This window comes from Equus asinus, chromosome 2 (assembly GCF_041296235.1).
Source record: "Equus asinus isolate D_3611 breed Donkey chromosome 2, EquAss-T2T_v2, whole genome shotgun sequence".
Lineage (NCBI taxonomy): Eukaryota > Metazoa > Chordata > Mammalia > Perissodactyla > Equidae > Equus > Equus asinus.
Genome location: NC_091791.1, coordinates 74,452,101 through 74,472,156, shown reverse-complemented (window position 1 = coordinate 74,472,156; position 20,056 = coordinate 74,452,101). Strand labels below are relative to the sequence as shown.

Genomic DNA, 20,056 nt, shown 5'->3' with positions numbered 1-20,056 from the left:
AGGGCTCTCTTCCAGCTAAAATAGATCATCAAAAACAAACCCTCCCTTTCTCCCGAGATGCCCTTCATAGGTGTTGTGACAGACATCTGTTTGCAAAACAAAACACAAAAAACTAGTTACTGAGCAGTTAAGTGAGGCCTTTACCCAGTTGCACAGTCACAGAAGCACACAGAAACCTCATATTTAGAGGCAGGACCAACAAAACTATTCCAAAACATACTAATCTGATTTATTGTTGATGACAAAGAAAAATGCTCAAGGCAAGCCCACCTTTTCGTTTCCTAATTTAACAGTGATTTTCAAGGGAGGAGGGATTTGTAGTTCATAAAAAAAATCAAAATTAGTATGCTTCACAGATAACACAAAAAAATTTTGGCCTACAAGGAATCTAGAAAGTATCTTGCTAAAACCCAGGAAATTATAGTAGCTAATAGTTAATACTGACAGAGTGCTTTTTATATTTCAGGCATTTTCACATCCATTATTCCTTTTTCTGGTACCCTTTAAAAGGTCCACTTTTTTTTTTTTGAGGAATATTAACCCTAAGCTAACTGCTGCCAATCTTCCTCTTTTTACTGAGGAAGACTGGCCCTGAGCTAATGTTCATGCCCATCTTCCTCTACTTTATATGTGGGACGCCTACCACAGCATGGCGTGCCAAGCCGTGCCATGTCCACACCCAGGATCCTAACCTGGAACCGGGGCCCCCGAAGGGGAATGTGCGCACTTAACCGCTGCGCCACAGGGCCGGCCCCAAGGTCCACTTTCAAGTTATCAGTCATTATCCCATTTTACAGAAGAATAAACTGAGGTTAACAGAAGTTACACAAATAGTTACATGGTTTCAACCTTAGGTCTATGTAGTCATCAAGCCCCATCCACTATATTAAGCTTCTTGGAGTTTAAGATGCGGCACAATCTCCCTTTCCTACACCCATTTTCAAGCAGGGCTGTGACCAAGGCTGGAGAACGGCTGCGGTGTCCTCCCTCTACCCTACAACTCAGGTATTTCATACATTTCTATCACCTAACAGAAGACGAACTCTGCCCTTACTCTTCTTCCCAACACGGCGCCCAACTGTTTAATTCGCGGGAATTACCATTCTAAGATTTCAATCTGCAAGGTCAGAGTTTAGGTAATTTAAGACGAAAGCCGCATTGGATTGGCAGATTTACCTTTAGATCCCAGAACCACAGAAGCTGCGAGATCCGCATTATAACGACACTTCCACAACTGATGGGAGAACTGCATAAAGCTTTCCTGTACTCCACTTCCGCTAAGTCTAAAATGACACCCTATTTCTAACCATCAGCTCACTTCGGACCAACGCCTTACCTAACACATTTTCAGGAGCCTCGCGAGGACCGCCTAGGCGCACAAACCTTACACGCTATCATGAGTTAACCTCCAAGGCCACCTTGCAGGTCGGATCCTCCAGCAACACTTAGTCTGACCCGAGACCTCCCCTGTTACATGCAGAGGTCGACCTCACGCCCCTCCGCTCACAACCACCATGTGCGAAGTTTAATCTTGAGTTCGGCCAAAGACATTTCCTTTTTCCTTAAATGAAGAAAGAGGTTTGGACCTGTGCTCCCGCCTGGCTGCCCGGCACTCAGGACCCTTCCCGACGAGCGCCCGAGGCCGCCCCGCAGGACCCCGGGCGGGAAAGCGGAGCCCCCAGGGGGTGCGGACTACAGGCCACGCCGCCGGCCGCCGGGACTGCAGGCCCAGGGCGGAGCAGCGGCCGCGCCCGCGCTCCGAGCCCCGCCCCGCCCCGCCCCGCCCCCACCGCCGCCGGCGGGACTCCGCGCGCCCCCACCCCCCAGGCCTCCGCGCTCCCGCGCTCCCTCCCTCCCCGGCCCGGCCTCCCGCCCGCGCCCCGCGCTCACTGAACATCCCAGGCGGCTCCGGCTCCTCCCGCCGCCGCCGCCTCCGGGATCCGGCTGCTTCCGCCTCCGTCGTCCCTGCGGCAGGTCTCGCTCCGACGGCCGCCTCAGCCGGGCCCCCGCGCCCCGCGCCCCGCCGCCTCCGCCGCGGCTCTGGGCCGCCGCTCCATGACTGACCGACACGGAGCGGGCCGCGGGCTGGGCGCTCGGGCCTCCGACGCGCAACTGTCTCCGCCAATGGGCGAGGCGCCTCGGTGCTCGGCTGGCAATGCCTGGCGTGCGCGCCGCCCCGCCCCTTCGCGCCGCCGGCGTCGAGCGGAAGGAGCGGCTAAGGGGCCGCTCCCACGTGGTGGGCCGCGCGGAGGCCGACCTAGCCGCCGCTCTTCTCGTCCCCGCCCGTGGTCCCCATCCGGGGCTGGCCTCGAGGGCAGCACCTTACCTGAGGACGGCCCACTGCCCCCGCCCGCGGCCCTTACGTGGGCCCGACCTCCAGGTGAGCACCCGCCCCAGGGCCGACCCTCCGCTCGCGCAAGCAGTCCCTACCCGAGCCGGGGCCTGAGGTGAGCTCCTTACCTGGGGACGCCCTTTGCCCAGGCCCTCGGCCCCTACCTGGGGCCCACCTCGAGGGGAGCGCCTTGCCTAGGGACGACCCTCCGCCGCGGGCCTGGCCTCTCCCGTAGTCAGCAAGCGCTGGGCGAGAGCCGACTGGACTCTTCTTCGGCGACCTCTCACATCGCTCCTTGTTGCTCTCTCCTGACTCTCATTACTTGGTTTCATCCTGCTGGGCAGGATTCAGCATGTGGCCGCGCGTAAGCGGCCTTTGCGTGCGTACTAACGGCGCTCTGCTTCCCGCATCGGGCTTATTTTCACGTCGCCGAGGGCGCCGAGAGTGGAAAGTTGGTAGAACCCGGAGGGTATCTGGAGAGTCTTTGTTGCCAGTTCTGCAAACACTTTTTAACTACTTTGTAGCTGTCGCGATGGCCGTCTAACATTGAACTTAAAAGTTAAATAAGTAGTTGTTGAACTGGTTGGTGAAATAGGAAAACTGACAGCGCTTGACTGTTCTTGTTCTCTGTAATAGAGTGAGGGATACCATGCTGAATGGAAGTGTCCTTCACCCAGTGTTCTCTCATTCTGTGTATAGTTAGTTACCTATGGGAATAAGTTCCGAAGGTAGGTCTGTAGGATTTCAGGCCCCAGAGATTTAAAAAATGCAAGTGATCTAGCCCTCAGTGTAGCAAATTCTTTTGGTTTGACAGTATTTATATTAGAATCGTGGAACTGCGATCGCTTTTTGGCATTTCCATTGTCCTGTTTTGCTTTTCATTTTCAATAATTTTATTTCACTATTAAGCATCAAGAAAAATTTTCTCTTTTGAGGAACTGACTTGTTTACCTTTATATAATGAAAATGGCTTAACCTGATATGTTTCCCCTTTTTACTGTGACTTTTAGGAAACTCAAAGCTATGTTTACCTCAGTTTGGTAGTAATTGTAGGTGGTTGGTATGTTTACTTTCTTTCCTTATTCATGATTTAATTGTATTCTATTTTTACAGCCTTAATTGTGTAAATATATTTTGTAGAGTCTTTGGAAGCAATGTATGTTTCTAAATGTATACATAACTGAATGTAGTGAGAAGTTACTGTTGCAGCTGAAATAACAGTATTTGTATTAGGATTGGGTTTATGCTATATTTCTTTTTACTTGCAGAATTTTTCTCCATATATTGCTTGTTTATCTCTTGAAGCTCTTTAATGGAGCTGGTCCTAATACATAATACATAGTATATTTCAGAAGATTTGTGCAGAAACTTTTTCCATCTAAAACCACGTGTGAATGAATCTGTTTTCAAAGTACTTTGAACACTTTGCATTTTGTCCACTTGAATTCCTGCACACGCACTTCTGGGGTTGTGGTGTTTGATCACAGCAGGAAAACTTGTACCTATGTGTGTGTTTTCTGCCTGCTGTTGTCTGAATTTCCCCTGGAAAATTCATGGGCTCAAGCATCTTATGTATAGACTTGGGCTTGACAATTCTGTTGATGTGTTTTAATTCATTGAAAAAAAATTTTAAGGATTATATATTATTTGACAATAAGATAGATAATGTTTATTTTCTGGTGCTTGTTGAGTTTGACCTTAATCTAATATTTTTTTCCGTTGTTTTAAATCTTAGAAAAAGTGTAGCAATGGCTGCTGTTTATTCTGGCATTTCCCTTAAGCTTAAAAGCAAGGCAACTTCCTGGGAAGATAAACTAAAACTAGCTCACTTTGCTTGGATTTCCCACCAATGCTTTCTTCCAAATAAAGAACAAGTAAGTTTAATGTGAAACTTACATTTCTACAACTTAAAATAATTAACACTTATGTAAATTGCATATTGACACTTAGTTAAGATTTTAAAAGATTAGAGAAAAGATTGGGGAAGGAAACATGGTTGGAAGTTAAAAGTAACGTCAGTGAAAAAAGGTATTGTAAGGAATTACATTAGTAAAGTTTTTCTGTTACAAAATCTAGTTAGCATTTCTCTTATGTTTGGAAACATCTCTTATATTCTGAGTGAAGTATGTGTATCAGTGAACAAATTGGGAATTAGGTTACAGAAGTTAAGTTCTGCGTCTTTGGGCAGCTCCATTTACTTGTAAATCCAAAGTGGTGCTCCAGTAGTGTTGCTTGTTGGTGCTTTGTTAAACATCTTTGGACTTTGATGAATTGAAGGTTGGGAAGTAGAGAAGGTTTAGTATTTGTACTAAGCCATTCTAGAAATAGATTAGGAACTAAGAAAGACATTGCTCATTTTTAACATTTCTCAAGCTTATTTGGCTAAAAAATACTGTGAATACAATGGAGACACCAGGATGATGAGCTCACGAAATTGGATTAACATACACTCGTATGCTGGTATTAAGACAGCACAAAATGTGTCAAAGATGGATTACATCTGTTAAAATGATGATGAGGTACAGTATGTGGAGCGCTGTCATATTTGCTAGTAGTTCCTAAATCTGGCTGCACCTGAGACTCCTTTTGGCAGCTTGACAGTCACTTAGCAAGTGCTACACAGGGTAAGCCAAAAGGGGAAGTCATGGCAGACAATACGATCAAGGGCTTCACTATCTTATCCTGAGAGGTTTTTTTCCTTTTAGCATCTGTCACTGTTCATTCTGTTAGTGACAGTTCTCGTATCATGAACTGAGGCCTCACCACCTTTCCTCATGTTTATGAATCAGGAAACATGTCACAATAATGGAAACTATATGTGTCCAACCCTCCTTTTCATAAGGCACTTGTGCATTATTTCACAGAAGACTCTCTGTCTTCTGCGTAAGGTAAATAGATTGGAGGGTTAAGCCATGGGTAACATGGGCAGCCTGGACACAAACCCCTGTCCTTTGACTCTACATTTTTACTTTTGTGTGTGATTCATTTTGTGGCCATTCTGAGTGATTCTTGTGCTTCCAGCTTTTAAAATTTAGTACAACTTCAGAGAAGTTAGAAGTTAGAAGAAACTGTTGTTTCACTTGAAATTTTTTATTTGACCCATGAAGACAAAGTTCTTTTTTGTTGTTGTTGAGGATGATTGGCCCTGAGCTAAATCTGTGCCAATCTTCTTCTATTTTGTATGTGGGATGCTACCACAGCATGGCTTGAGGAGCAGTGTGTAGGTCCACACCTGGGATCCAAACCTGGGAACCTGGGGCTGCTTAGGTGGAGTGTGTGAACCTAACCACTATGCCACCAGGCCGACCCCCAAAATTTGTTGTTTTCTATTTTTATTACTTCTTTAATAATAAACATTTTAAGATACCTGAATATGTATGCAATAAAATATTACCAAAGATAAGTTTTAAAGGATAGTTTTTTCCCCTGACAATTGGATTTGCTTATGCATGGAATGTCCCTATAAATGCCTGTCCTCTTTCTTTGTTGCTAAAGAAATTCATTTATTTTCATAGTATATTTCTTCCAAATTCAGGTATTACTTGATTGGGCAAGACAGTCGTTGGTTGCATTTTATAAGAAAAAACTTGAGCTGAAGGAAGACATTGTTGAAAGGCTTTGGATCTATATAGATAACATTCTGCACAGCAGAAAATTACAGAATCTCCTCAAGAATGGAAAGACAATTAACCTTCAGATTTCCCTAGTCAAGGTAATTAACAATTTCCTGTGTTGTCCTGTATCTGTTACATGCATCTCTGTTGATTTCCTGTTAATGCTAGAGGCTTGTTTCAGGTTTAATTATATGAAGATGCAGCAAATATCAAGGTAGGGGAGGAGAAGGAAATAATACTATTAGAATTATAATAGCAACTCATATTTATTGAATGCGTATTGTATGCTCTACACTGTGCTAAGCACTGTTATTTAATATTCAAAAAAAGCATAGAAGTGTTTCATAAACTGATTGTTGATTACCTTTTTAATTGGAAAAGATGACCAGCAAATTATACTGCTTTGTGATTTTTCCCCCCACCTTTTTGTTGGCTTAGAGGGAAATCAAAGGCCAAAATCTGGATAGGAATTGCTGCCAAGGTTGTTTGACTCAAAGTGATTTTGAAGTCGGAGATCAGAATCACGAACCTCATTGTCAAAACTGAGTATCATGAAATACTGTAAGAGTAGCTGGTGACAATAAACAGTACTACTAATGAGCACTTACTGTGTATCAGGCTCAGAGCAGTTAAGTAAGTTGCTGAGAGTCACACAGCTAGTAAGTGGTTGAGCTGGGATTTGAACCTAGATCTGCTTGATTGCAAAGCCTGTTTTCTTGACCATCATACCATCTCACCCATATGAGTGTGCAGGCTGAAAGAGAAGAGCCATAGAGGCTGGTAAAAGAAGAATTAAATAGTTCAGCTGCCTGATGATTCATAGGCTTTAGTAGTTCTTGAAATTCTGTTCTAAATTGTGTGTCGCTTTTAAAAATAATAGACCACTGGTCACCAAAGTGGGTTATTCTGAATGGTTCTTTGCGAGTGTGGGAAGAAAATCTTACGACATCTCTATATGTTTAAAAAAAAGTTATGTTTTAATTTTCATGTATGCTTTATAATTATATAAATAGTAGTACTATAGTACATGCATACAATTTATAAATAAATTATCCTTATTGGGTGTAAGTGTGGAAAAAGTTTTTGTAGATGGATTATGTAGTCAGAAGAATTTGGAAATCACTGTGGTAATGCATTGGCATTTAGGTATTTGACATTTTTGTTTCAGCTTTTCCAGAGAAAGCATTTCCTTGAATGGAGATCATCACATCTGTGTCATTTGGCTACTGATAACTTAGCATCCAAGATAAATTTGATTCTCAGATGCCGTAAGACTAGGAGCAAGTCACATAGCCTATGAGTGAATTTAGGAATCTGCTCAGCCCTTATAATTTCTGGTGTTTGTGAATTTCTGAATTTTGGAAGTAGTAGACTGTGGGGTTGCTATATAATAAGTAGTATCTGGCATCAATGGCTTTCCTTTTTTAAGAGTGCCTTTTGCTTTCTCTTTTTAAATAGAAACAGTATAATTGACTATAAAAATGTATTTTTGATTACAAGATCATAACCCAAGGCTACTGTCCGTCCACCTGTAGCTTCTAAGCTGAATTGCAGGTTTAGGATCCAAGAAAAAGTGATCTGTAGAGTTTAAGCTTTACAACCCCAGCTCTTTAAACAGGGACAGCAGATTTAGAAAGGCATCAATCCCTTTCTCAAATGTATATTGATAGGAGGTGGATGTGTGAAGGAATTAAAACAGGTACTTTACTTTCCTTTGGTACATTAAGTAAATGTTAAGTTCATTTAGATATGATAATCTGGGCATTTCGTTCTCATCAAGGTGAGGGCAAGGAGTGAGTTTATTGATTCTGTTGTATTTTTTGTGTATATATTTGGGTTTAGAGTCAGTAATGGTTGTCTTTCTTTCTTAATGCTCAGATCATAAATGAGAGAATAGCCGAGTTCTCTCTTTCGGGATCCCAAAGAAACATCCGTGCTGTGCTGAGTTGCTGCCAGGGCATCCTCTCAACACCTGCCCTTGCTGTCATCTACACAGCCAAACAGGAGCTGATAGTCACCTTGTTGAGCCAGCTGTGCTGGTCCACCTGTAGGCAGCCAGAAGAAGCTGTGGTACCCCAGTTATTCGAGGTCATTCACCTGGCCCTTGGCCATTACATCTTGATCCAGCAGCAGCAGGTCAACCCAAGACGTGCCTTTGGGGAGGTGACTGGGCATCTGCTCCAGCCCTGCCTAGTCCTGAGGCACTTACTTTCGGGGGGCACGTGGACACAGGGTGGCCAGGGCCAGCTGCGGCAGGCACTGAGCCGGGATGTTAGGAGTCAGATTGAGGCCATGCTTCGAGGCGGAGCTTTTCAGCCCGAGTTACTCTCATCCTACAAAGAGGAGCTCTTGGAGCAGCAGCAAGGTGACCAGAAGATGGGGACCATGAAGAATCTTCTAGCTCCCATGGACACTGTGATTGCTAGATTGGTAGATACCAGCTACTGTGAACCATCCCTTCATGCTGCTGTTGTAGCCAACTCAGTGGCCTTGCTATATAAGCTCTTTCTAGATTCTTACTTCAAGGAGGGGAACCAGCTTCTCTGCTTCCGGGCACTCCCCAGGCTATTTGGCTGCTTGAGGCTTTCCCACCTGCCAGAGGAGCAGATAAAAGCCCTGTCCACCTCAGACTGGACCACCGAACTCCTGGTTGTGGAACAGCTATTGAACTCTGTGGCCAACAGTAATATCTACAACATTGCCACTGATAGGATTCGGCATGGAGAAGCTCAGTTCCACTTTTACCGCCGTTTGGCTGAGCTGCTGATAAACCATCCCCAAGCCTCTGTGCCGGCCTGGTTCCGCTGCCTCAAGGTTCTGATGTCTCTGAACCATTTGATTTTGGAGCCAGACCTGGATGACCTGTTGGCTTCAGCGTGGATTGATGCAGAAGTAACAGAGTTTCGAACCCGAAAAGCCCAGGAGGCACTTATCAACACTCTCTTCCAAACATATGTCAAACTCCGGCAGGTGCCACGGTTGTTTGAGGAGATTTTGGAGGTGATCTGTCGTCCGGCTGCTGAGGCGCTGAGGCAGCCAGTGCTGGCCGCAGGGCCCTCCAGGGTGCTCTGTGAGTGCCTCCTGGAGTTGCCCCCCAGTCAGGTCTTGGATTCATGGTCCCTTGTGCTGGACAAGTTCCAGTCTTTGGTCTTGCCTTCTCTGCGAGCCGATGTCGACATGGCCCTGAAGTCCCTGTCCCTGAGCTCGCTGCTGCACTGCGTCATGTTCAATATGAGGAGTCTGGACAATAGCACACCTCTGCCTGTCATCAGACGGACACAGTGCACGATGGAAAGGATGCTCCAAGAGCTCGTGAAGCCCCTGCTGCACCTTCTCCTGGACTGCCAGGGCCCAGGCTGTGAGCTGTGGCTACAGAAGGTCAGTGACTCTGCGCTCCTGCTCTCATACACCTGGGCCCAGGTTGATGCCATGCTTAGTCTAAACTGTAGCCAGTATCACTCTGTGTCTGGGGCCTTTACTGGTGGTGTTCCAGAGGTCTCTGACCTCCCTTCATTGCTCCCAGGTATAGAAACATGCCACTGGAAGAAGATAGAAAAGCTTGTGGCTCAATTTGACACTCTCGGCAGATATTGCTTAGAACACCTCTACCTGCAGAAAATGAAAAGGACTTTGGTGCAGACTAGTTTCCTGTCTGAAGCAGCCCTCCACACTCTTAAGTGTGATGCTGCCTACATTCTTGGTTCTGGCAGAGAAAGCTTGACTCAGAGGACGGCAGCTTCCTGGGATGGTGAAGTGGGGACAGTGAGTGCACTCACATACCCCGTAGCACACTGGCACTTGGTTATGTCAAATCTCTCCGTTTTAATATCGTACCTCTCTCCAGATGATGTGAGATACCTGGCTGATGTCCTGCTAAGAACTTTACCAATGAGCAGAGCCCAGGAAGGCTCAGCAGATGAGGAGCTAAATGTCACACTTGAGAACATATCCAAGGCCGTCCTTCACAGCCCTCTCTTTCCAGAAATGCAGTCCCTTCATTCTGCTTTCTTAATGTGCCTAACTGCAAGATGTACTAGCATTCTGTGTTCTGGTGTCCAGAGTGACTCTAGTCTTCTTAGTCAGCAGCTTCCCTGGCTTTTTGTAAAGGACCACATGGTTGTGGCTCACTGGGAAAACATATTTGCAAAAGTTGGACCTGATGTTGTAGAACCAAGAGGAGAAATTGCCCAAAACTTACTATCCTTGGTCAGGAGCGACTTTCCCATTCAGCTGGAGGAGGAACAATTAGACAGCATCCTGCGGCTTTTAGAAGTTGTTTCTACTCTGCAACTGGACAACCTCTTGAGTCCCCATCATGTGTGTTATTTTCTTCTGTTACTGTCCATGGCCATCAGCAAGGTGGGGGGCTCTTGCTCCTCCTCACTGAACCTCAAGTTTTTGATGACTTGCTACCAGCTCCTTGCTTACCTGCAAAGGGGCAAAAGTGCCCGCTCAGTGCTCAAAGTCATGTACATTAGTGATATTTTTGAGATTGTACTGACCTCATTGTTCAAAATGAGTAGTAGATTTCTTATTGATATGGATGACCCTTCTTGGTTGGAATTCCTCCAAGTGATAGGGACATTCTTAGAACAGCTCATGCAGTTGCTTATCCAGATAAAGCTGAGCTTGGTGCTCAATTTTGGGAAAATCATCGCATTCCTCTCAAGGTGCAAACCGTACACTGAAGCAACTTCAGGCAAACAATTGGAAAATCAAACTCCTCTGGGCAGGCAGCTCCTTCTGGTGTCTTTAACTAAGTTATGCCAAGTCCTGGGGCCTTTTGTTAAAGAATGGATGCAGCAACACGAGGCCACAGAAGCACTGCCTGAGCTGTTGCAGCAAGCCATTCTCCAGACTGGAGTTGTGCTCCAGCTCTGCTTGGTACATGGGGCGCAGGGCCGGCGCCTTCCCTCTGCCTTCATCTCGTCGGTTAGCACACTCTTGGAAGCAGATGTGGGCCAGCACTCCAGGCACCACGGGACAGAGATTTCCCCAATGACAGACAAAATGCAGCTCTCCCATCCTGCCCTCTACCAGAGTGTTTACTCTCAAATTCTGTCAGAGTTGCCAGCTCTTGCAGGAGACACTCAGTCTTTCCAGGCAGCTGTGCGGTTTTTAACTCTGTTCCTTTTGGCCCCAGAACTACATCCCAAGAAGGATTCTGTTTTTATCTCCATATTTCATTCTGTGAGAAAAGTTCTTGCAGGTAAGATCTTTTCTCTTGAGTTGATTCTGCACTGCAGAGTTTTTGGTGAAAGCTAGCTAAGTGGCCGGCAAAGAGAGCTTCCCCCCACCTTGGAGCAGGTGTTCATTTCAGAAGGAAGGACATGGTGAGTGGTGAGAAAACCCCCCCCCCCGTCGACTCCCAGGAATGCATTTCCAATATCTGCCTTCTCTGCACGTGGAAGCAGCACCCTCACAGTTGTGTCCTTGCCTTTTTATACAAACGGTATTCTTATCGATATGTTGTTTAGCACCTTAGTTTTTCACTTATTTTGGAGATTGTTCTAGTTTATAGTTTTGAGATATGCTATTCTCTTTTAGTTTTTATCTGTCCTGGCCCTGGATGGTCAACAGATAAATTCATCCTTATTAGTAGGCTCTTCCGTATTAGATCTTGAGTGTCATCAGTTGACTTAAGAAAGATACAAGATCTGCCAACTTTTAAAAAATGCAAATGACTGATTTTTAGGGAAATTCATAAAATCCCTTGAGGGCAGAACTTCAACCCCTAGGTCTCAGTGTGGTGCCCAGCTATCATTGGGGCTATAGGTGCTGGCCGGGAAGAGGCTCAGCCTGTGATGTCATCTGGGCCTTTCAGTTGGATATTGACTTTCTAGGCCAGCTGATCAGAAACGCAAACCCAGCCAGTGTCTTCATGCAGGATGATTCGATATCTCTTGTCCTTTAGGTCAAAGGTTATTGGGCTAGATTTCATCCCTAACTATTTCAAGTTGGTGTGGGTTCGTTTTGCCTTTTTGTTTTGGTTATTGAGGGGTTGAGGTTAGTTATGATAGTCCTTTGAGGTGAGTTTGGGGAGTGGTCCATCAGCCAAACCTAACCCTCAGAACCCATGCCAACTTCTCTGTTTCCCTGTGGAGAAGCTGTGATGGGCGAGATGGGGCCACAGTCGTGCTCAGATACAAAAGCATTAAATGAGGCCTTGTAGGAAGTAAAGCTGACTAGTCTGCCTGGGCCAGTGCCAGAACTGAAGTGTGTGGCCTGAATAACGCTGCTATTGTCTCCCTTTGAATAGCCTTTCTATCTCTGCCTTGATTGTGGATTGACTGAAAGGCTTTGGTGTCACATGTTCTATCTTATTCTTTCAGCAACTTTTTTAAGGAATGGTGTTCACCTTCTTAATGGGGGCTAAAATTTAGTCTTTTATTAACACTAGTTACAGTGTTCTAAATTAATGTTCTAAGAAATGGCAGCTGGTGGTCTAAACCTCTGCCCCTTTGTTAAACAAAATATTGTGTTCCTCCTTTTTTCCTCCAACCTTTGTGAGTTGAGGTTGCCTCTGAGTTCTAACTGTGTGTCCTTTGGCTTGTGGTACTTCTGACTCCAAGGACAAAATCTCAGTCATGCTCTTGGAGGGGATGAGGCCAGCTGCCCTACTGACCCCTCAGACCACGGGCCCAAGTGTTGCCGCTTGGTCCATGCCTCATACACCTGAGCTGCTGGACTGTGTCTAGAGAAGGGACTAGAGGAGAGAGAGGTCTGGAAGAAATGCCAAGTGAGGAGTCGCCCAAGGCTTTGGGCGGAGAGAGGGAGCATCAAGGTGGCTTTGAATAACCAAAGGGTGGCCACCTGTATCCTCAGACTTGATTCACATAGGTTTCAGCTCATAAAAATGAGCATTTGTAAGGATACTTTCTCACAGTGGAATAGACTACCTCAATTCAATTATAGAAACCATCACTTTTAAAAATGCTTAAAATGCTTAAAAATGTGTGGAACTCTGTCCTACTCTGGAGATGACTGAAGTGTTGATTTTGACCTATCTAATTAAGTAAACAGGCACTCACATAAATTATACAAATTACAGGACAGTTGCTATAAAGTGGCCCAGAACTATGGACTTTGGGTTGAAAGGTGCATGCAGGCAAAGTGTTAGTAAGCAGTGGCCTCAGAGGGATAGGTAGGGCCAGTGGAGATGGTGGGGAGTGCTAATGCTGAGCCTTCCATGTGGTAGACACTCCGCAGTGCCCTTTATTTTATTTGCCAACCACAGGAGTTGGTGCTGTTCTGCCCATTTCACTGATGAGGGAATTAAGGCTCAGAGAGGTCATGAGTCCAGGATCTTACAGCTTGTAGGAGACTCGGACCTACATCTTTCTCTCAAAGCCTTTGGTCCTCCCCTCCCCACCATGCTGTATGTAGTAAGCAAAGCCCTGGGACGTAGGAAGGTATTCTGGCAATGTGGAATAGTCTGATGGGCTGAAACATGGCTGGAAAGATAAGCTGGGGTCAGATTATAAAGGGCCTTAAAGGCCCTAACCTCGAGTTTTATTCTGAAACTGTGGGCCACAGGACCCTGGGGACGATAGAAGGCTGTCCCGCATTAAGTGGGAAATAGCTGGATGACTGACCGGCAGGTCCCCAGAAGTTTGAGATTCTTTTAATCTCTTTAATGTTCCCATCTGTTTAAAAGTACCATCCACCCCTGTGTCCCTACTGATTATATAAAAGAATAAAAGGAAAGTAGAAAAAAAGTATAAAGAAAGTAAGAGTGACCTATCTCCCATGGTCCAGAGTTAAGCACTGCTAAACATTATCATTCTGTCAGGCTCTTCTTTGCACTGTGTGTGAGATGCTGGTGTCATGCTGTAAATGTTGTGTGTCCTGCTTTTTTCACCTACACATGAGTATTTCCATGCCGCTGAAATGGTGACTTAATTTGTTGGCTGCACACTGTTTCATCATATAGCTGCTCTGGTTTGTTTCACCTGCCTCTTGTCTATCACATCTTGACAGTTTTGATTTCTTTTCCACACAGATCCTGCAATTTCAGTTCAGGTAATTCAGGATTTTGAACCTCATTTGGGAGCCCTGTTCACCCAAATGTTAGAGGTTGGGACAACAGAGGACTTCAGGATGGTGATGCGGTATATTCTCCAAGGATTAGACATCTGTAATATGTGGAGAGCAGATTTACAGGTGTGTAGCTCGTTTCTCGCTTGTGTGGCAGGCACGTAGACAGTATTTGCTCAAATGGGAAAAGTTATTTGAGATGCAGTGTCACCCCTAAAACTAATTAAGCACACACAGTCAGACCAATAGACACTATAGGCAAAAAGGGAGTTTGCGGAGGGAGCTCTAGCCTCTCGAGAGGCCCAGGGCCTCAATGTAAGGAGGTCTTATTTTTCAAAGGGAAACTTTTTCAAATTGCAACTGTGTGTTCTTGTTATGTGAAATACTAAATATGATATAAATGTTGACATTAACGTAAAAAGTTAAATTCTGTTCATCCATTGTTTAAGATCTTCCCCATCATACTTTTTGAAAAATTTTACTTGATTTGGTCATACAGCCTGGCTCCCATTTGAGAATCACTCAAATTAGCAAGCTGCCCATCAATCCTTTGCGCCTTTGTTTATTTGGTAGTTGCTAATAAAGCCCTGTATTTGCATTTGGCATTACGTATTTTACTGAGCCTGTGCATGGAGATCACATGCTAGATTTGTTACTCTCAACGGCCCATGCATTGGACTGGTCAGATATTGTCCCTGCTTGCACAGGAGGAATAAACCCACAGAGCTAACTATTGTGGGGCCAGGATTACGGCCCAAGTCTTCTAGTTCTGAGCTTTCTCTGCATCACAAGTGGCTTCTTGATTTCTGATTATAATCAACACACAAGGATTGGGTTTTGATTTGGGTGGGAGGAGAGCTGGAGAGGGTAATTTAGGTCAGAGTCGGGCAGCAGGGAGAACTCATGTCTCCTTTACGTGAGCATGAGGCCCAGGCTGGACCAGGTTGGCTGCTCTGCACTGCCTGCAGCACTTGCCCATCTCTCTCTGGAAGTTTTCATTGTGCGTCTTTGCAGCACGATTGAGCTATAGCTTTGAGAAGGCTTCTGGGCTTCCCTTCCACAAGCCAAGGAAAAATAAACCATAAATTTCTGTTTAAACCAGTCAGATAGTCGGAGAAGATTCACGAAGGAGATGACACTCAAACCGAGCGTTCATAGGATTTCAGGGGGGTGGCCTGGAGTGGAAGGCCATTGCTATGGAGACAGGGTGGAGGGTGATGTGTGCACAACATAGTGAGCGTGTCCTCTGCTGGGAGCCGAGGATGTGTGAGTGTGAGAAGATGGACGGGCAAGGGAGGCATCAACGTTCAGGCCCTTGGTGGGTAGACACACCCTGCAGGTTGGTGGGAGAGGGGGACCTAAGCTCAGGGGAGAGAGTGAGCCTGCTGACAGGGTTAGGGATGGGGATTAGGGAATGTGTGTAGGGATGTGTCTAGTCAGGGAATGAGAGGGAAAGCGAGGAGCAAAGGATGGAAGCCAGAATTTTGTGGGCTGTGGGTCTGCAGTGTTAGGGGAGGAAGAAGAGACTAATGTGAGGCTGAAATTGATGGTGTCAATCAAACGCCTGGCACAGCGTCAGATATTTATTGACAAAGGCACTCAGTGAAGATAGTTTCCTTCCCACATACTTCCCTTCACATGGTTTAAGCCCTCCCCTGTACTCCCACACCTAATCCAGCTGTTTGACTTTGTCCGTGTTTCCTCCTTTTATCCGTGAGCATATACAGTTTTTGCACAGGTAGGTTACAGCCAGCCTCCTCTTTCCACACTGTTTTGACAGGATGGGATATCTATAATTAGACCAGAGTACTTGTTTGTGGCCGCCTTTTATTTTACTCTCTGGCACATGTATGTGTTTGGTTTAATGAGATGCTAATGAAAACAAGCGCCCTTACTCTGTCCTAGTTCTCCTCATCTTATTTGTTGATTCCCTGACTGTGTGGTGACATAAAGGACATCGCCCTCAGGACTTAACCCCAGCCTGGTTTCATCCATGCCCCGACACCAGGGTTCTGACGGGCTTCTGCTTTATCGCTTCAGCACCAGTGACCAGGCTGCTTCCCAACATGGACTTCTTAAGAGAAAGCTTGGCTGTTTCTGCTAAGTTTTTTTCCTTTTATCCTAGGCCATTTTATCTGCTGTTACATTGATCAAGTTGCTACTGAGCTGCCTCTTCAGTGGAGAGAAGGCAAGTTTGTTCTGGCGTGCGTGCCCCCAGATAGTCACGGCTCTGATTGTGAGTACCCTCTGGATTGTGCCCTGTATCTCATCCCTCTTCTTCCTGTAGAGACAGAAGGCGGTGTTTTGCTTCTGCTATTTTCTGAGTTTATGCAGAGTGTGTTTTGGGGGCTGCATCCTGAAGGTGGCTTTGAGCAGAATGCTTTTTTGTCAGTACATGTCCTGCTGGTGCTTTTGTCTGTCTGCACACATGGGTGTCCTCAGTAGAGACGGGGTGTGAAGGGGCATCGAGGAGCACTAGGGAGCATTGGACAGGCAGTGATAGAAAGAATGTGGTGGCGTGATGAGGCTACTGTGGGGGCCTGTCTAAATTAGGTGAGATGAGGAGGAATCCTGGGGCTTTCTTTGCCCCCACAAAATTTTGTGATCAGTTCAATGCATTCATTCCCTTATAGGGGTGTGTGTGTGTTTAAATGACACACATCTATGACGCAGTAAGAAATAATGGCTTTATAGAATGGGGTAGTAATGTTACGGGTAGGTTATTGATATAATCTCACCTAGATGTTACATTTTGGTACCTGGTGAATATACACAGTAGATACATGACTTTTTGCTTCACTAGAACACAAACTTACTTCAGCTTGGGACTGTCTCCATGTTTCTGCCCTCTGAGGAGTCTGGCGTCAGTATTCTTAGACCTGGATTCAAAAGAGCAGCATCTATTTTAACATTGTTATCAGCCCTCATTCTAGCGTTTGTTACTGACAGAATTGCCCTGGATTTGCATATTCTCAGGGCAGAAGGTCTAAAGAATAGACTTACATTCTCTTCTGTTCTTCCATTTTGTTGTGTCGTCACTTTCCTAGGAATCTCTATTCGTGGATGAATCCCATGTCTACCTAGTATGTGTAGTGGGCAGCAGGAGGAGGAATGGGGAGCGGGTAGAGGGGCCCATGTGGTGCGTGATCTGTGTTGGCAGTCCACATTGATATAAACACAGGCTAGGAACTGCTTAGGTAAATATAAAGGGGATAGCATGAAGTCAGTGCAGCCAGAGTACCCAAAAATAGATGAGCAGTGTGAGAGATAGGCCCCCAAAGCCTCACAAGGGTGCTGTTTACAGATGGCTGTGTGAGGAGGAGGGTCATGGGTGAGCTCTCCCAGGTTCCGTATGGAGGACTTTGAGCTTTTCCTCATCTGGAGTCTGTTCTCTCTCTCCTCTAGAATGATAATTGAACATCTTTAACTAGAGTTGATTTTTAACAACTGTAACAAATGAAGTTTAATTATAGATGTGGAATGCATCATCTTTTTAGGAAAATGTTATCTATGTCTGATGTGAAGTTTTCTTGTTCTAAGTTGGATGAGTCAACTCTTTTATAAGAAATTACTTCTCTTCATGGTAGATGAATCCAACAAAAAGTGTGGACTGAAACAGCCAATTCCATAGTAGGTTGCCCTTGGAGATTGGACACTGGCCTCCTTGTCTCTTCAAACTGCCCACTGACCACATCAATTCATTTTGGAGTGTGGACGTTCTTACCCCTGCCACTTGAGTTTTTACCTGCCTGGTTCAGTTTTTTTGTTATTTCTCTGGAAAGTTACCTTCATTTTCTTTCCTTGATTCCTTCTTGTCGTAATAGCTACAAAACCGAGAGGCTTGTCAGGAGCAGCCTGTGCCCCTGGCAGTGGTGGGGCCCATTTTGGATGTGCTGGCCACACTGCTGCGGCAGGGGGAGGAGACCGTCAGCAACCCGCACCACGTCAGCCTGGCCTTCAGCATCCTACTCACAGTCCCTTTGGACCACCTGAAGCCCTTCGAGTATGGGAGCATCTTCCCAAGAGTGCACAATGTGCTCTTCTCAATCCTGCAGTGTCACCCGAAGGTGAGGAGGAGGAACAGGGCACCAGGCAACCTTTTCTTTATTAGCAGGGTCATTTCACCCATCAGAATAGCAGCTGTAGAACTTTACTGTTGCAGGATAATAAAAATAATGATTTGCTAAGCAAACTTTTTGGTTCCAGTAATTTCCAGGGCCAGAGCGGTTTCTCAAGCACACAAATGCTTGACCTTCACATTGGGCTGTTTGTGTGAGTTCGTCTTTGTTGGATCTGACACTTTGAACAGTGTCTGTGTACTAGCTTTTAAGAAAGCTCATTAGAAATTCTGTTTTTGCAGACCACATATTTAAATATTACTTACTTGCTTAGATCTCTTCTTGGGTTTCTAATTCAAATGGGTCTAGGGAATGAGGCATCCTGAGTTCTCAGTTGACAAGTATGCTGCCCTTTTTTTGTTTGTTTTTTCCTGCACTCCTTTATTTCATAGAACAATTTTATCTAGATGTTTTACATGCATTTTTCAATATTACTTGGTCATTAGTAGATCACTTTTCTTTTTATTGAAGTATGCTGTCTTTTAAATTAAACTGAGACTAGGAATTAATGTCCCATAGAAAAGATGCCAGTTCAGCCAACATTTATTGAACCTTTGCTGTGTGTCTCATTTCACCCCTACAGCAAGTCTGTGAAGTAAGCGGTTATCCCATTTTATTGATAAAGAAACTGAGGCTTAGAGCTGTTAAGTGATTTGACCAGTGTCACCCAGCTGAGTCCACATCTTAACTTCAGTCTGCTGATTTCTTTAACCAGTGTTCTTTTTCACTGTACCACCTCCATACACGTGATGCATGGGAACTCATAAATAGGATAGATGAACATATACACAGGCACACATATTTTTAAGTATTTTAATGTTATAAGGTTAGGGACCTGCCAGCAATGCAGTTTTTAAAAAAATTTATTCTGGGGCTGGCCCCGTGGCTGAGTGGTTGGGTTGACGTGCTCCGCTTCGGTGGCCCAGGGTTTTGCCGGTTCAGATCCTGGACGTGGACATGGCACTGCTCATCAGGCCATGTTGAGGCGGCATCCCACATGCTACAACTAGAAGGACCCACAACTAAAAATATATACACCTGTGTACCGGGGGCTTTGGGGAGAAGAAGGAAAAATAAAATCTTTAAAAAAAAAAAATTTATTCTCTGGCAAATTAAGCACTCATGACATTGGGCCTCACTCCACTGCCTTCCCCACTTAACAGTTGCCTTTGGCCATGCCCCACTTGTCAGCATCTTTGTTATTAAATCTCTCTGCTGATTGTTAGATTTTTATGTGATCAAAGAATATAAATGCAATACAAATCAGTTACAAACTGAAATTGCAAATCTTGCAAAAGGTGCAGGATTTCATGTAGTTGATGAAAGTAATGTTAGAAAACTGTGCAAATCTCCTGCAGGACAAATAATACATGACCGTTTAGCAGAATTAGACTGTTGAATGAAAGGAGAAAATTGATAAGAATAATGACATGGTACTGCAGTCAAGAATGATGTGACTGATGGTAGTAGCTCACACTCATGTGGCCTGGGGGATAAAGTAGGGGCAGAGGGCCCCATGTGGTACTTGCTCACAGTGTTGGCAGTGTGTCCAGTAGGTCTGAGTGGATAAAAGTACCAGGCTAGAGTGTGCTTAGTTGAGTGTAAAGGGGGAATCATGAAGTCAGCATAGCCAGAGTACCCAGCAGAACACTCAGCAGCTAATGCTGTTCTAAGCACTTCACATGTTTTCACTTATTTAATCCTCATGACGACTGATAATTATCATCATTTTGCAGATGAGGAAACAGGCACAGAAAGGTTGGGTGACTGTCCAGGATCACACATGAAGCCAGGGTGTGAGCTCAGATAGTCTGGCCCTGGATTTGTGTGCTTTTAATCAATTTGATAGAGGATTAAGAGAGCTCCCTGGGAAATTTGATGAAGCTCTGGAAAGCTTTTGCAAAAATGATCTCTTTCTGAAGATGTTGCAAAAGTTGATAATTTGACGTAAAGAT

General features: G+C 45.1%; 2 protein-coding genes across 10 annotated transcripts in view; one reads left to right on the top strand and one right to left on the bottom strand.

Moving 5' to 3' along the window:
* The window catches only part of TAF5L (TATA-box binding protein associated factor 5 like), a 29,107-nt gene extending 27,083 nt beyond the window's left edge, over positions 1-2,024 (bottom strand). Inside the window, exon 1 of one of the 4 annotated variants that reach the window (XM_044757869.2) lies at positions 1,891-2,024. Coding sequence is in view for 1 of the 4 variants with exons in the window: in XM_070504369.1 (XP_070360470.1) it covers positions 1,177-1,215 (39 nt within the window). In the remaining 3 variants the exon portion in view is untranslated. Of the gene's footprint in view, positions 1-1,176; positions 1,302-1,336; positions 1,359-1,586; positions 1,781-1,890 lie in introns of those variants that run through there. The other 3 variants (XM_014860838.3, XM_014860837.3, XM_070504369.1) reach the window with 3 other exon arrangements.
* A 31-nt stretch (positions 2,025-2,055) lies between these two features.
* URB2 (URB2 ribosome biogenesis homolog) overlaps positions 2,056-20,056 on the top strand; it is a 131,282-nt gene continuing 113,281 nt past the window's right edge. For 2 of the 6 annotated variants that reach the window (XR_006519547.2, XM_014860839.3), the window contains exons 1-7: positions 2,056-2,447; positions 4,068-4,206; positions 5,868-6,044; positions 7,825-11,155; positions 13,949-14,109; positions 16,109-16,219; positions 17,808-18,050. Coding sequence is in view for 4 of the 6 variants with exons in the window: in XM_014860839.3 (XP_014716325.2) it covers positions 2,056-2,447; positions 4,068-4,206; positions 5,868-6,044; positions 7,825-11,155; positions 13,949-14,109; positions 16,109-16,219; positions 17,808-18,050 (4,554 nt within the window). In the remaining 2 variants the exon portion in view is untranslated. Of the gene's footprint in view, positions 2,448-4,067; positions 4,207-5,867; positions 6,045-7,824; positions 11,280-13,948; positions 14,110-16,108; positions 16,220-17,807; positions 18,051-20,056 lie in introns of all 6 variants that reach the window. The other 4 variants (XR_011501618.1, XM_014860840.3, XM_044757840.2 and 1 more) reach the window with 4 other exon arrangements.